We start from the raw sequence: 17,166 nt of genomic DNA, 5'->3' as shown, positions 1-17,166 counted from the left end.
TTAAGTTTATTACCTGTAATGTTACAATTCTAAGTCAAGAATATAAGCTTAAGTCTAGACCAATGGCTCCTCTCCACCCCGTGGCTCAGCAAAGCAACAGCTTCTTCAGCGGCTTGGGAGGGGTGGGGGAGGATATGTCACTACAGAAATGCTTTATCTTTCAGCAGTGTTGTGGGAAAACATCTCCTATTCATTTGGCACAAAAATTCAATCAGCAGCAGATGATATTGTCATTTCCTCACTAGCAGAATCCTGATCTTTTGTCAAAACGCAAGGAATAATTGGCTGATGGCAATTCTGATTACTTTAGAAAGTAATTATTGAAAGAAGGCATGTAGATCTTAAAGATCCTTTTATCTTCTACAGCCACCTAAAATGAATGACAAAATGACACATTCTGTTTAAAAAAAGAAAAGGAAGAAACCCCTAAACTAAGCATCCTGTTTGATAAAAGCAAAGTCACCATAACAGTGTGATGCTTTTTGAATCTAATTGCTGCAACTGATTAGCATTTGGTAACATATTTGGCAATTTCCTCTTAATATGTCATCACCTTTGTTAGTAGTTTGTAAGCCTTCTGTCTTCACCTACACAGCCTTTTGCCCTATCCATACTTGAAAAGTGTTTTAAGGGATTTGCCAGTTAGCACACCTGTTCAGTTGTATGCAGATTTAAAAACTAGTAATGCATAGTAAATTTTAGTTTAAGCACACTTAACATGTCAAGAATCATCTGTGGCTATTTACTGATGAAGACAAAACTACTTTGAACATGCTTCTTCACAACCTCCTAATGCCAAGGAGTTGTAGTGGTATACGCTATAAGCTGGTATGAATGGGTTAATAGTGAATTAATAGTGGAGTGACTAGCCAATAAAGTAATGATTCTTTGATGCTTTGTAACCACATAGATCTCTGGTTGTACTACCTTCCCCACTTCAGAGGATGGCTGGAGGATCCTCTGTGGATGTATGAGTGTGGGAGAAATACCACTTATGTATGTGAGTGTCTGTAATTTTACATAGCTGTACAGGTTTGGGTTTTGAAGCTTGTTTAGCGTCCAGTACTATGTGATAATATTACTTAGCAGTATTGCACTTTTTTTCATTCTGTATTACCTGAGCAGTCCTATCTAATGCATCACTAAGTGACTTTCAGACAGAGAGCCAGAAATAATTTTTCAAATGTGTATATTTTTTATTGTCTGTGCAGTCTTTGATGCTAGCAGATATTTCTTGGATCAATCATTTGACCATCTAGCCTACTTCTGAATAGGCTAATGTCAAGTCAGTGCTTTTATTCCAAGTGGTACCAATACTTGGAGATACTAGCTACACAAAGTTTTTTAAGACAAAGAGCTAATGGATTGAGATAAAGAGCTGGTGGACAGAGAACAGTCTTTTTATGGACTGATTTAATAAACTGTATTGAACCAAAGACATGGCAAGTAATTCTGGTACCTTAATAAATGTTTTTCAATGTTTTATCTAATAATGAGCCTACACATTCCACACTGAACTCTATTTACCAGCTTCATACTCTTACGTATTGGAACGCTTGGTGATATTTAGTTTGCTCTAACTCTCATTCTCTTTATGGGCTGATGAACATACAAACAAAATAGGTGCATCTGAGGTAGCTGCAGAGTTACATGAGTTTCGTTTTCACTCTTCTCTGAAAAGCTTGACTAGTACTTGAATGGATTTGTTACATCTTTTTCAGGAAAGTTCCTGTCTTATGTCCGAAGTTGTCAGTTTAGAAACTGTCATCACTGTGGCAATATAACTACTTCAGTGAATAGTGAAGAAATGTTTATTTTCCACACTCCAGGGCATGGTAAATTATCTGAGGCAAGAGGAATGTTGGTCATCATCTTCTGTCAAGTCCTTCATTTGGTTATCATTGTTTTAGAAACCATAAGCCAGAAGGGCTTGTTAGCATCATTGTTCCTTCTATTTTTTTCTTCACTTGTGTGGAAGGAAGTTCCATTGCTTTGAATGGTATGACATTTCTTTTCATTAGGAGTTTAAATTGAATACAATCTCTGTTTACACTGAGCCTTTCTATTTGTGTGTCATGTTTGTTAACTGGAAACTCACATTTTCTAGGAATGGGTTCAATTTTCCTTGACTGTTGGCAGATGTTTCTCTAGGATCTTCAGTGACAATGATGTATTTGTTGATAACGCAGTGCTTGCTAGAAGGAGCTTTGTTTTGCATCAGCGAGTCTATTTTTTTTTTTTGTATGAGAGCTTTAGTCAACAGAATTGTATTCTATTTCTTCCAGAAATGTCTAGGGGTAGTTTCACCCTATTTTGAATGCATACTTCATACAATGACTTTTCTTTTGGTTCAGCTTCTTTTTCTTCTTTGCGGCAGTTGAAATACATAATGCACTGGTTCCACTCTTTTGATTCATATGTTTTCAAGTTATATATTTGAGTAATTTTAATAGTTGAGCTCAGTATTCCAAGATAGTAACAGTAAGTGTTGGGCTGTGTGTAGGTTTCATTCTTTTGGAGTTGTTACTGTTTTTGTGCTCAACTTGCTGCTTCAGCAGCCTGATAGGAACATATAAGGGATTTGGTTCATAGGACTGCAAGATGGCTTATAGCAAGAGCGTGTCAGGAAAACTTTTGGTGGGTTTTCCATACAGCTTTTATGTGTTAGAGGAAATAGCCATTGAGGAGTCTACAGTTTCTATCTTTCTGAGATTTTATCCTACTTTCTCATCCCCTCCTGCCTTCCCAAACCTCAACGACCTGTGTCACAAAGCATCAAGACAGCATTGTTCTCAGCCCTATGGTTTACTTAAAAGTGACAGAAAATCTTTTCTTTTGAACAAAGCTTTGTTCTAATTTGGCACATTTTCTTTGTGTTTTTTTTTCTGACAGGATTTTTCTGTTTGTATTTGCTTGTTTTTGAGGAATGGATTTGTGGCAGATTATTGGAAATTTCTGGGATTTTGTTACCTTTTAAAATATATGATAAGACCATATAATTGTTTCTGCTCACTAATATTTTTTTTTTTTTTCTCTGTGGGAGAGAGTAGTAGGAGAGCTGTGAAAAAAAGTTATTTTAAGAACTGAGAAGATAATTCCCTGTTCCTCTCTTCAGTTTAGCAATAGATGTAAGGTTTGGAGCTGGGAACTGAAACTCAAATATAATTTAGTCTCAGTCCTGACTGTGTCTAGCCTTGTGACCTTGACAAAAAAGCCTTTCCATGGCAGTCTGGCTGCTTCTTCTCTGTTATCAGTAGGCAACATTCTGGAATTCCTGGAATGAAGGTGTATAGAGCTACAGATGTTTTCATTATCTGTTGGCAGGTATATAGGTTTTATCAGTATTCAAATAATCACAGAATCGTTTAGGTTGGAAAAGAGAACTTCAAGATCATTGTTCTGCCTTGCTGAGCAAATGTACAAATGAAGTGCCTTTGGGAGACATAAATTCGATTTAAGAGCCATATTGGCCCAAAAATTATTCAGTAGGTTGACAATCTAGAATAAATCTGTTAGGTGATAATTTTTGTAGTTCTTATCCTCTGTGAATTTCAAGTTAACAGTTAGATCAGAATGGTTCTTGATACGTAAACAAACTAATGGTTGACTCAGCCTGCTGTTTGACTCAGCATTTACATAAACTACAGGGTATACGAGAGTGATGAATTTTGTGTATCTTAAATCTTGACAAACTGAACCAAGCTTTTGCAAGAATTTTATCATATGCCTTAGAGAAACTTCATGAAAATTATGGTGCTTTACATGATTCACATGAGCCTTTCATGAACCTGTGTTGACTGGGCCTGATCACCTGGTTCTCTTGCATGTGCTTTATGATAACACTCAAGATCACTTGTTCATTGACTTTTCCCGGCACTGAGGTCAGACTGACAGGCCTGTAGTTTCCTGGGTCCTCCCTCCAACCCTTCTTGTAGATGCGAATCTCATAATAAATTTGGTGGTTTCTGGGTCACAAAGAAAGGAAAAACATAATCAAAAAGGTGTAACAGGCAAAGATAAAGAGAAAGAAGGGCTGAGAAGTGGAACATTTAAGAAAAGATGGTGTTCTTTGAGCTATGTTTCACACTGTTGCTTAAGTTTCAAAGGAATTGGAGGAAAGCAACCACATTTTTCCAATGGTATGTGATGCTGATGAGATCAGTCCCACATAACATAATTTTTTTTTTTTGCATAGGAATGTGTAGGTAGCATTATGTGTAACTGTGAAATAAATTTGAAATGGGAATCAAATAAAAACTTGATGTTTGTAATGCATTATTTAAATACTGGATTATTTTAAAAATGTTGCGGACTTTTTGCTTGTGCACGTATGAATACAAGCAATGAATTTATTAGCAATATTTTATTCTATTCTTTACCTAAAACGTGAATAGAATGTGTATGAAAAGAAACTTAATAAAGAGTGATGTTTTGAATTTCTAGTTTTGTTGTATTTAACTTGATGGGTCAGGGAAAAGTAGGTGTGCTCTCTGTGACTTATCAAAGCAAGGCTTGCTTTATTGAAGTTTGCACAGCTAGCTAACTGCTAGGTATCGGCAACACTGCCTACAAGTTGCCAGAAGGTCAGTGAAAGTATATTACTGCCTGATGCCATGGCAAGAACAGTTATTGCTACTGGGATTTATTAAATCTTGTCCCCCTAACAAACAGTACCTAGCATGCACTTGTTTAACAGGTAGGCCACTGGAAACAGTTCCAGTTGCAGCAGTTTTAGAATGTTGTTTATCAAAACCCCCTTTTTCACATTGGTGAACATGAGTCATTTAAAGTATTGCAAAAGAGTGGAAAATAGGGGGTGAAATGATCTATTGAACAGTTGAAGTTAAGCTGGTAAAAAGAATCTAAACTATTTAAAATATACTTACTCAATAAATATGTAATTGCCACTGTGCTGTGAAGAAAGCTTTAATCATTAAAAGCAATTAGGAAGATGTATCAGTGAAAAATAGCTTGATGAGGTAATTCTCAGAGTAGGCATTGTGGATTGGGATTTATATAGCCTATAAAGAAGCCAGCCTAATACTTGCTTAATTCTGCTAATCTGTTGGTTTGTTGTAAGTTTTGTAGAAATCCATTCTGTCTTTACAAAGATGAGGACTTCTCCTGGTTTCACCTGACTGTTACTCTCACACATGGTGTTCCATACAGGTGTGTAGAAGAAAAGTTTACCTACACTGTGCAGTTGCAATGTGAAATAGTTGGCTCTTTTTTTTCTGAAATTATGTAAAGGAAGAATAAAACTTAAGCCTAATAAAGTATAGAATCATAGAATCATAGAATAACCAGGTTGGAAGAGACCCACCGCATCATCGAGTCCAACCATTCCTATCAAACACTAAACCATGTCCCTTAGCACCTCGTCCACCTGTGCCTTAAACACCTCCAGGGAAGGTGACTCAACCACCTCCCTGGGCAGCCTGTGCCAGTGCCCAATCACCCTTTCTCTGAAGAATTTTTTCCTAATGTCCAGCCTAAACCTCCCCTGGCGGAGCTTGAGGCCATTCCCTCTTGTCCTGTCCACTGTCACTTGGGAGAAGAGGCCAGCACCCTCCTCTCTACAACCTCCTTTCAGGTAGTTGTAGAGAGCAATGAGGTCTCCCCTCAGGCTCCTCTTCTCCAGGCTAAACAACCCCAGCTCTCTCAGCTGTTCCTCATAAGGCCTGTTCTCCAGCTCCTTCACCAGCTTTGTTGCTCTTCTCTGGACTCGCTCCAGAGCCTCAACATCCTTCTTGTGGTGAGGGGCCCAGAACTGAACACAGGATTCGAGGAGCGGTCTCACCAGTGCCGAGTACAGAGGGAGAATAACCTCCCTGGACCTGCTGGCCACGCCGTTTCTGATACAACAAAGATGCCATTGTCCTTCTTGGCCACCTGGGCACACTGCTGGCTCATGTTCAGTCTCTGTCAACCAACACCCCCAGGTCCCTCTCCTGCAGGCAGCTTTCTAGCTAGACTTCTCCTAGTCTGTAGCACTGCACAGGGTTGTTGTGCCCCAAGTGCAGGACCCGGCATTTGGCCTTGTTAAACCTCATGCCATTGGACTCTGCCCAGCGGTCCAGCCTGTTCAGATCCCTTTGCAGAGCCTCCCTACCCTCCAGCAGATCGACACTTCCACCCAGCTTAGTGTCATCTGCAAACTTGCTAAGGGTGCACTCGATGCCTTCCTCCAGGTCATTAATAAAGACATTGAACGGGGCTGGACCCAGCACTGAGCCCTTTTAACCTGAATACTTGTACTAGGTTTGCCTGGCAAGGCTTTGGAAGTGCAGAGGGGGCTGTAGCAGTGGCCTCTGTGAGAAGGGATCAGGAGCTGCCCATGCGTTGGTAAAAACAGATCCAGTTGGCTCCAAAATGAACTCAGTGCTACCTGAAGCTGAGTCTGTCAGTGACTCTGGTGGCAGCTATGTGATAGCTTATTTATGAAAGGGTAAAAACCACTGTGCAGCAGCTGTGAGAGAGAGGAGTGAGGAAAATGTGAATGAGTCCTGCAGACTCCAGAGTCAGGAGTGAAGTTGAACCTGCAAAAAAGAGGGATATGTGAAGCTGGTTTTAGTTTTCTTCTCAAAAAGTCGATTTAATTTCCTTCAGTTGAGTCTGTGATAGTTGTTAAGTGATCTTCCTTTCCTCATCTCAGCCCATGAGCTTTTTCATCTTATTTTCCACCTTGTCCTGCTGATGAGAGGAAATGAGAGAGCAGATTGGTGGGCACCTGGCAGTCCTCCAAGGTTAACCCACCACAGTAGTTTAAGCTGTAGGTGTATTAATTTACTTATTCTAGTCTCCTAATAGTAAATATCTTGGAGGCATTAGATACAGTAATTTTAGTTCGAAAGTTGTAACAGCATCTGCAGATTTCCAAGCGAAGACTCCTATGCATTTTCATGATCATCATTAAGATTGTTTGAATGCATCTAAAATATTCCACTCATTTTCATAGTTTGCAAAGAAAAACAGAGCAAAAGTTCTTTAATGCACTATACTCAGAGACTAGAGTAAAGTTGATGAGGAGAGTACTGAATGAGTTTGTAACGTCTGCAGTGCACAGAAAGTCAGACTACATGTTTATAATGCACTCTTTTAGACCTTATACATAATATTGCTCTCTTGCTTGTTTACTCCTTTTTGTAGAAGAACCAGGGCAAAACTGTAACTCCATAAGATACTCATATGCATTTCACTTAGAAGAGTTAACAGCTAGGATTGTATATATCTGTAAAGACCTTTAGGTCAGGTGGATACTACATGGGTTATTTTTAAAAGAAAATTGTGATGCCACTAAAAGTATGTGCAGTGTCTTGATTCGATGTAGTATTAGGCTTAGAACTATCAAGAGCAGCTAATACAGCAAAAAGAAACGCTATTGTTTCTTTTTGCTCTTAACCTGTAGGAGTTAATCAACCAGCAGAGTGTTCGTAAATACCTTCATGGAATCCTAGTGTGTCACATTTGTGATCCTTAACCGCTGAAGAAGTGAAGAAGAGGGAAAAAGCAAAATTTTGATTAGAGTCGGTTTTCATATGGGATTTTAGTTTTGGACTTTCTTTACTGCAAACTGCAGCATATTCCATTACTCGTCACTTATAAATTCCTGTCTTCTCTTGCAGTGCGCTTGTAGGAGAGACATGGTGACAATATCCATGGATATATTTGTGAGGAAATTTCAGCCTGATAGATACCACCTGTGGAAACAAGGCAAGGATTTATATACTATTGATCATACAAAACCAACTCCTGAATCAACACCTGAAGTAAAGACCTGGCTACAGAGAAGAAAGAAAATAAAGATCTTTCCCAAGTGGTATTTATTTTTCTTTATTCTCCATTTAATTGTCTTCAGTATGACATCAGTTTCCTTCTTGTTTCTTTTTTTTTTTTGCCACTTTCTCTGATCTTTTGTTTGAATTCATTTGCTTTAGATGAAGTTTGTTTTTCTGTTTTCTGTATTAAGATGAACTTTCGGACAAACAAGTCTTACTTTCAGAGTGACTGCGAGAAATTAATTGAACTTAAAACTTATCTGTAGAGCTGAAGTTAATGAGTATGAAGAGCATAAAAAATGAATTCCAGCTTGATGTTTAGAATTCTCCTTTAGCAGAGATTATTCCATTAAAATTTTCAAGGTATGGGTGGTTGCCATTGTTTCTGGTGACTTCTGCAACCAAAACACAAGGGAGAAGTTGAGGTAGAGGTTAAATTGGAAAAGTTGATCATGAAGCTGTGGCAGAATCCCAACAGCTGCGTGAAGTCTCTGGCAATAGTCTTAGCTGTCACTGCCTTCTAACTTCAAGGACATATTAGTTCCTATTTGACACACTCTCAGTGCTGCAGCTGAAACCTCTCTGTGTCTACCACAGATCAATCACAGATCGTAATTTGTCATAAGGAAGGCCTGTATCTCAGTTGTTAGCGCTGACACCAGTAAGGAAATTAGGAGAAAGGAGTTTCTTAGCTTGTCACTGAAGCTTTCAAAGCTTTGGCCTATTAAAGCTGTTTCATAGTTGGATCTTTGTGTGCATTGTGGGTTTTATTTGCATTGCACAAGCATTTTTTTTACATGAATGCTTTCCTGTCTTACTTAACAGGATCTTTATAGATTTTCTTCTTCATTATCTAATAAAATCTACTTAATTTCTAGCCTAGAGGGGGCAGTTCTATTGGTATCTACTTACAACAGATTGCAGTTTCCTGGGTTAAGGATAGTACTGATTTTATTTTAAGACCCTTTTCTCTTTCAAAAATTTTTACAATGTAGTTATGTTTTTAGGTTGTTCTTAAACTGAATTTCCTTATTTTCTTGGTAAGTTAATACAGTTCTTGAGGAAAATAACAAAAAAGTCAGCTTTAAAGAAGGGGACTAGCTGCTGCTCTAGAGGAACATTATACTTCAGAAATATAACATTGATTTTGTTCTGGAAGGCAACCAAGGAAGCAGCTGGATAGCCAGTTTGTTAGTACATATATATATATATACATATATATATATAGTATTAACCAGACACAGAGAAAGCAATCATTTTGTTTAGCTAGTTGAATGCCACTTTGCTCTGTAGTAAGTTTCACTGTAGGTATTGTACAGCATAACTTACACTTGAACCCACAGTGATTAATTTTGCAGTACCATTATGGTTAGCTAGTCTTAACTAAAAGCAAAAGTTCTGTAATAATCGTATTGAAAGTTTTGTCATAGGAACATGTGGGCAGATTTCATACACTTAGCTAAGTTAATAAACACGATTCCAATGCTGCTTATTACTGGAGTTGGCTTTTGTTTAGGCATGGTAACAATACGTATTGCAAAAGGATGATAAAATATTTATTCAGCTTCATTTCTAGTGTAATGTGTTGATGGAGATTGTCATCATTTTGGTTACAGAATAATAAAAGTTCCAGCAGAGTGAAATTAGAAATACCTTCTATGGAAATCTTCATGAATATAGTGACAAGGAGAACTTGACTCTTGACATTTATGGCTGAAGTACTTTGCTACAATATAACATCTATGTCTGTATGTAAACAGTAATAACAGTTGCTGTTAAGTTACAATATGAACTTATGGGCATCTCATACTTTGACAAATTTCCTGGAAATTACTGCTTTTTACAGAGGGTGTTGAAAGATACATTGGTGGAATAGGATAAAATGCAGGGGACAGCAAAGTAGATACCTGTAGTCTGAGGTGCAGGACCTTTGTAAAACTCCTGGTTTACTTGCCATTGTTGGGCTTTTATCACCAGTGTGTTATGAGTTTTGAAACTTGATGTATTATGAAGCATATAAAAATATCCCACGTGACATAGGTGTTGAAACTGGGCTGATCTCTGTTACTTTTACTCCGAGCCCATAAATTGCAAGTTTCTGACACAAGGTGCCATTTCTTCTGCTTTAACCTTTCCCTTCTGCTTTTGAGTGTGCAAAATATGCTGGAGCTTTAATTTCAGCTTTGTTTTTCACACAGTATTATGGTGCTTGATACTGTAACCATTCAAAAGATTTGGTAATTAGATTTTTTTCCTTCTTTCAGATACTTGTTTGTGTTCAAATATGTATAAATACTTCTAAACTAATCTGATTTTACAAGGGTATTCACACTAGTGTTTTATTAGCATCAGGGTTTGGAAATGCCATCTGATTTTAGTGCAACTGAATCGTTTTCATTGCTTTTGTAAAGGTTAGTCTGAGGTTCAAAGTAATGATTCATAAAAAAACAAGTTTAGGTGGTGGTTAACTGGTAGTTATTTAAGGTTATTTTACTTCTACAGTTTAATAACTTTGTCATAGAATGGAGATAAAAGATGAGAAATTTAAATCCAATCAATTGTTAATCTATCGCTTAATAAATGGTAAACAGTATCTCAACACAAAAAGATGAAAAATTGTCAGTTTTTTACCACTTTAAGCAGGTGAAAGGGACATATGTATTGGTAGATGTTTTATCTTGTCCAAGACAGACATTCTACTGTGACAGCAATATCTCTTATAACAGCTTCCAGTACACCAGATCTCGATCTAAAAAGCTTAAAACTCCAGGGGATGGGAGCGTATCTGCTATGGTAGCTGATGCAGAAATCACAGCACATGAAGCAGCTACTGATGGCTTCAAGGTCAGCGAAGAACCTGGAAAAAAAGTGGGACTGGTAAACACAGGAGTACCTTCTGGGGAAGAAGAAAACAGTAGTAGAATACAGCTGGATCAACACTTATTGGATAATGTCAGTGTTGCAGGTGAGATAAGAACCAATTATGTTTCACATGTAAGTTGTAGACTGTTGATACTCTAATGCCACAGATAAGTTGATGTTATCTCACAATTCTAAGTAGCATACTAAAATACTTACAAAGTAGTTATGCAGAGAAGATTGATATTCAGTAAGAATGAGAAAAAGCCAAAATTAATATTCTGATCTGAGAGTAATATTGAATCATAGGATAGTTTGGGTTGGAAGGGGCCTTTAAAAGTCATCTGGTCCAATCTCCCTGCAATGAGCAGGGATATCTTCCACTAGTTACCGTTGCTCAGACTTCTATTCAACCTTACCTTTAATGTTTCCAGGGATAGGGCATCTACAATACTCTTTGTGAAAAGTTTCTACCTCATGTCTGGTCTGAATATACACTCTTTTAGTTGAAACACATTATCCTTGTCCTTTTTCAACAGGCCCTCCTAAAAAGTTTGCCCTATCTTTGTTGTGAGCTCCCTTTAATTACTGAAGGACTGCAATAAGTTATCTCCAGAGCCTTCTCTTCTCCAGGCTAAAAACCCCAAGCTGAACAACCTCAACTCTCTCAACTTTTCTGGCAGGAGAGCTGTTCCATCCCTCTGATCCTTTTTGTAGCCCTCCTCTGGACCCATTCCAACAGGTCCATGTCTTTCCTGTGCTGAGGGTTCCAGAGCTGGGTGCAGTACGCCAGGTGGGGTCTCAGCAGAGTGGATTAGAGGGGAAAATTACTTTCCTTGACCTGCTGGCTATGTGCTTCTTCTGATGTGGCCCAGGACACTTTTGGCTTTCTGGGCTGCAAGTAACATTGCCAGCTCATGTCCAGCTTTTCACTCACCAGTACCCCCAAGCTCTTCTCCGTAGGGCTGCTCCCAGTCCTTTTATACCCCAGCCTGTATTGATTCCAAGGGCTCCCCCAGCTCAGGTGTAGGGCCTTGCACTTGGATTTGTTAAACCTCATGAGGTTCACAGGGACCCACTTCTTAAGCTTGACCAGGTCTGTCTAGAGGGCCTCCCATTCCTCAGGCATGTCAACTCAGCTTAGTGTCATTGAGGTGCTAAGGGGCATGGTTTAGTGTTTGATAGGAATGGTTGGACTCGATGATCCGGTGGGTCTCTTCCAACCTGGTTATTCTATGATTCCATGATTCTATCATTTGCAGTCTTGTTGAGACTGCTCTCAATCCCACTTTCTATATTATCGATAAGATTTTAAATGTCCCTGACCCAATACAGATCTGTAAGGAGCACTACTTGTCACCGATCTCCATCAGGACATTGAGCTGTTAACGACTATCCTCTAGATGTGACCATCCAACCAATTTCTCATCCTATCAATAGTCTATCCATCAAATCCATATCTTTCCAGTTTAAAGAGAAGGAGGTTGTGAATGACTTACACAAGTCTAGATAGATGACATCCATAGCTATTCCCTTTTCCACTGATGTAGTCACCATCGTAGAAGGCCACTAGGTCGGTCAGGCAGGACTTGCCCCGATGAAGCTGTATTGACTCTTTCAAATCACCTCCCTGTCCTCTGTGTGCCTTGGCGTAGCTTCTAGGAGGATCCACATAAGGATAATAGAATGAGGATGGAGGCTTAAAAATTCTTGTGTATAAATAAGTTGGTGGTTTAGCAAAGCGTTTGCAGATTTTTTCTAATGATGTTTTTTAGAAGATACTATTCCTTTAGTTTCCTTCAACTTTTAATAGAGGTTTGGAGTGTTCATGACCACTGACAAACTGGTGTTTAGTTAGCAACCATTCGGTGTTCATTGACTAGGGAAGGAGAAGCAGAGGACAGTGGAGCACAATCCTCTTTCCTTTGTGCTATTGAAAGGAGATATCTGGACCTTTGTAGGGTAAAGTACCTTTCTAGATATGATGATGGAAGCGCCAGTACTCATGTGAGAGATCTTTGTTTATGCTGTATTATCTCTGGCTTGTATATCCATTATGCTCAGCTGTACTCTTTGTACGTAGAGATTACGTTTTGGTATTGGATGGGCTTTGTACTTCTAAGTGTTATATTCGTTTACCCTGAAAAGGGAAACAAGTTCAAAGAACCATTATAAAGAAAGAATGGGAAGGAACTGTATGGAGATTATTTTTTTTTAATGCCTTGAATATGCTGCTGAATCAAAATCCATCGTAGTATATGTTCCATAGAATTCTTCAAGAACATGATTTTTGAGTGACCTCTCTAACCCACTGTTCTTTCTATTCCATGCAAGCATGAATAGATGAAGGATTTTAATATGCAGTTTCACTCTTCAGCATTACTGAAATTATGCTAATTGTTGAAATTTAAAATTATGTCATTGCTTTTCATTTTTAGACCAGTGCTGTTGTTTTCAAAATTTTCTGTTTGAAATGTATCTTCCTAATTATTAACCATTACTGTTTGCTTAGTTTCATTTTTAAAAAAGGCATGCATGATAGGTGTAAATACAGAGTATGAAGTTCAATGTACCAGCTTTTTATTTCTTTTCCCCAACTTCATCCAAAGTACTTGTGGGCTCTCATAGTAAGTGAACTGCATGAATACTGATTCTTTTCAACTACATGAAGACCTCTTGTAGTTGAAATACAGAGCATTTAATAAATGATAAAAACTGTATTTCTCACTCCAAACTCAAAACATTTACATTTAATTTATTCTTTCATCAAATCTCTACTCCATATTTATGTATGTTCTTCTACCAAAGGCTTTTGTATATAATTTCAACAATGCTTTCAATTTGAATAACTCAGATTGTTATGAAATGAAATACAGTGATATAAAATGGGATTTATTAATGAATCATGTTCTTGATCTATAGGAAGCATCCTTTCAGACTCATTATCGAGCCCTGTTCCTGTGCTAGAGAAAGCAAAAATGGAAGATGAGGAAAGGACAAATTGGAGTCATCCTCTCCTTACATCCGAAGAATCTGTGGCCTGCATGCCTGCTTCTGATAGTGGTAGAATGGAAGACAGTTTGAAAACTCAGGATCAGGCTGTTTCATCCATACCATGCCATAAGTCAGAGGGACGTGCTTCTGAAGCAGGAAACCAAGATAAAGAGGAAAATGTCTTGATAGAGGATGATGTCAGCAACCTAGAAAGCAGTGGAAGTAGCTTTGAATGTGGAGAAATGCGCATTCTGAAGAGCGATGAAGAAGACGTCATGGAAACATCCAGTGTATGTGAAGCAAATTGCATCATTGTAGTAATATATTCTTGATTTAATGAAATGTGAATGAACATGTTTTTAATGAGAGCTGATATCCATATTAAAGCACTTAAGAATATGCATGATTTTAGTCAGATGCTAATTTGAGCATGTTTTGAAGTGTTCAGGCAAGAATGGGAATTTGGATCCAAAAGCTGAATGTTTCTGGTGCTTGCTTGTTAACATATTTTCCCTCTGATTTTATATATCTAGTAATTTCGCTTTTTATCTGTGAATCTGAATTGTCAGAAACTATTCTCAAGCAATCCCCATGTTCACTGCTTGCTAGTATGAGCAAAGCCATCGGCTTTAGTTATTGCTATTGACATGAATTTCAAATTATTGGATATAAATGCTGTATTTGGTATTATGTATTTGTGTTTCAAAAAAATGACTGTTTTTGCTGAGCCTTAAGGACAGTTAATAGTGTGCTTGTAAAATGTCAGCAGAATGGGTTGATTCTGAGAAACTTGCTGTCCAAGGACACAATGTGTCCATGTGGAAGTGCGTGGTAATTTAGTTTTGGACTGATGCCCTTTTTCAATGAAGTAATGGATGAAGCAAAGCTGAGGACCATCTCTGTGTGGAGTTAGGTGGAAACAAAGTTTGCTTTCATTCTGTTGTATTGTCTCTCATAGCTCATGAAATCTTACCCTTTCACAGACATGAACTAATGATATTTTTGCTATATTGTGAGTTTTAATAATCTTGGCTTCAGCCCTCCCACATAATAAGGAGCACTGTAAACATCTCAATGTTTAATCATCATTTATTATAGATTATATTTATCTCTTTGTGCACCTTTAAGCCATTTATTTATGAGGTTTCAGATATTCCCCAGTATAATTGCACACTCTTTCTTTCTCTTTTATTCTAAGTGAAGAAGTGTGTTGTTCAGAAGCAATTAAGAAGTGTGATCTTCTTCTTTTTACTTGGTTGGTTCTTTTTCTGGATCACAAACCTGTCCTGTGTTTTAACTCTGTCTTTCTCCCTCTGCTTATCACAGTAAATACAATGTTGTTTTGTAATTTACTTCCCATTTTATAGTAGTAATTTTCAACTGTCAAATCAGTCAAGGTGCCTGTGCATGACCTGCTAGGTTAGATTCAGGGCACTGAGGTGGATAACTGTGTGGTTCACAGGTACTGTGTGAGACTCCGTCCTTCCCACCCTTCTGCCAGTGTGCTTGCCCTTCCTCTGCTCCTGTACTCCTAGGTACTGTCAGCAGCTGGTTTAGTTCACTATTCCCCCACCAGTACTCAGATCTGGAGTCTACACATCTATAGTTTGTTGCACTGGCTTTAGTTCTGAAGCTTGGATGATTTCAAGGGTGCTTGAGGGAAAAAAGAATTTCTTCATGTTGTCATGTTAGTTGCATGTCAGGAGCTCTTAATTTCTTATCTCAATTCCAGATAATTTTTTACTTCCTTATGAATTTTGTACTCACAAATGAAGTCAGGATTTCTGCTTCATTTTCCCAGTCATGGTTAGTGGCTGTATTGTACATCTGGTTCTGCAGAATTGTTTGGGTTGTTCCTCTCAAACACCACCCAATCAAACCAGGATTTATGCTTTTTAATTTGGGAAGGGCTGCAGTAACTTATACCTCAAACCATTTGTGTTTGACAAAGATTGCTTTTTTTTAATTAAAGTACGTATTCTGAATAGGAAGACAAGTGTTTTATTGGTACACTAAAGGTGCTTCAAGGACCCTGATAGTATTTACAGAGTTGACATCTATACTTGTTCACAGAAGAATGTTTTTGTTCATCAAAATCAACTTTGCGGAATTACATACTAAATTAGTTGTGTTTTTTACTTTTCAGCCAGCAGAAGTTGGAAACCAGAAAATATCTAAGAGTTGGCGTCATCCGCTAAGTAAGCCCCCAGATAGGTCTCCAATCACATTGGTTAAACAACAAGCCACTAGTGATGAAGGTGAGTGTACTATTCAGTATATTTTTCTGATGGTCTTTTTCTGTCTTTATGAGACCATATATGAGGTCTGACACAAAAAAATTCCAAGGCTAACCCTGCAGCTTGAGAACCAAGAGTGGGAGAGGAGAGACAAAGAGATGGTTATAGTACATGTTCTAACCTGTTGGTAAAAATGTTCTAAGGAAAAGGTCTCTCTAATAAAAGGAACATTTTAAAAAAATTTTTAAATAATGGGTTTGAGCCAATAGCCTTGGTCCAACTGATTGCTTCACTGATTAGGAGTGGACACGTGTTTAAATATAGACATTCTCTTACCTGCAGTCAGAAAATGTTGTGTGCGTTAGCCTACAATGGTTTGTTTGTGAAGCAGTTTTAGCTAATAAAAACATCACTGTGCTTGAGCACCCACCCTGTTTGCCAGACCTGACTCCCTCTTCCCAAAGGTCGTTAGTGCTCAAAGGAAACCATTTTTTGTTGGTAGAAGATGTGAAAGCGAAAATAAGAGATCCTCAGCTTTTCAGAAAATGTTTTGCAGAATCACTTTGAACACTGAATGTTTACAGCATTGTATGCAGCTGTGTGTCAACTCAGAAGGGAACTGTTTTGAAGGTGACTGTAGCTAATTTTTGTAATTTGTTAAATAAATGAGACTGTCCCTAAAACTCCTTGTTTTTTTTTTTTCCCCTTTTTTATGTTGGACCTCGTATGTAAGCATTTGCAAAATGAAACAAGGTGAAATAATTTCATTATACATGGGAAACAAAAAGTGAGTCCACAGAATCCACGGGCAAGTCATGTACTTTTTGTCTGTTCTCACTCCTATTCTTCTGACAACCTTTGATATGCCTTTGCAAAAAGCTCTGAACAATAAGATGTCATTTAAAACAAATGTATTCACTGATCAAATACTCCTTAGGAGATCTCAGAGCAGTTGTTTTCATTCAATAAACAAAGATAAAAGTGACATAAGTATCCTTTGAAAATGAATCTTAGGTGTAAGCTGTAGTTCCTTGTATTGCATTAGAGCTGCTTTTTCCTTGTTGTCTGAGTTTTTTTGATATACATTGGATGTTTGGGAATCAGTATCTTGAGATACTATAGTTCCTGAACTCAAGCAAAAGGCTACACACTTCTGGATATCATCAACAATTAATCAAGAATCTTTACATGTCTTGATTTCCAAGCATTTGTTTAGCTTCATATGGAAAGAGTTAACATAACTCCCTGTAGATCACTTTTAGTCTATTGCTTTAAAATAGGAATTTAAAAACTAATTT

General features: G+C 37.9%; 1 protein-coding gene across 1 annotated transcript in view; it reads left to right on the top strand.

The window, feature by feature from the left end:
* Nucleotides 1–17,166, top strand: part of KDM4C (lysine demethylase 4C) — a 265,420-nt gene that overhangs the window by 116,765 nt on the left and 131,489 nt on the right. The window contains 4 exon segments of the mRNA XM_069881261.1: nt 7,626–7,819; nt 10,505–10,743; nt 13,560–13,921; nt 15,778–15,889. Of these exon segments, the coding sequence (XP_069737362.1) occupies nt 7,626–7,819; nt 10,505–10,743; nt 13,560–13,921; nt 15,778–15,889 (907 nt within the window).

Source organism: Phaenicophaeus curvirostris, chromosome Z (genome assembly GCF_032191515.1).
Source record: "Phaenicophaeus curvirostris isolate KB17595 chromosome Z, BPBGC_Pcur_1.0, whole genome shotgun sequence".
NCBI classification, from domain to species: domain Eukaryota; kingdom Metazoa; phylum Chordata; class Aves; order Cuculiformes; family Cuculidae; genus Phaenicophaeus; species Phaenicophaeus curvirostris.
This window is presented reverse-complemented; position numbering and strand designations above follow the sequence as displayed.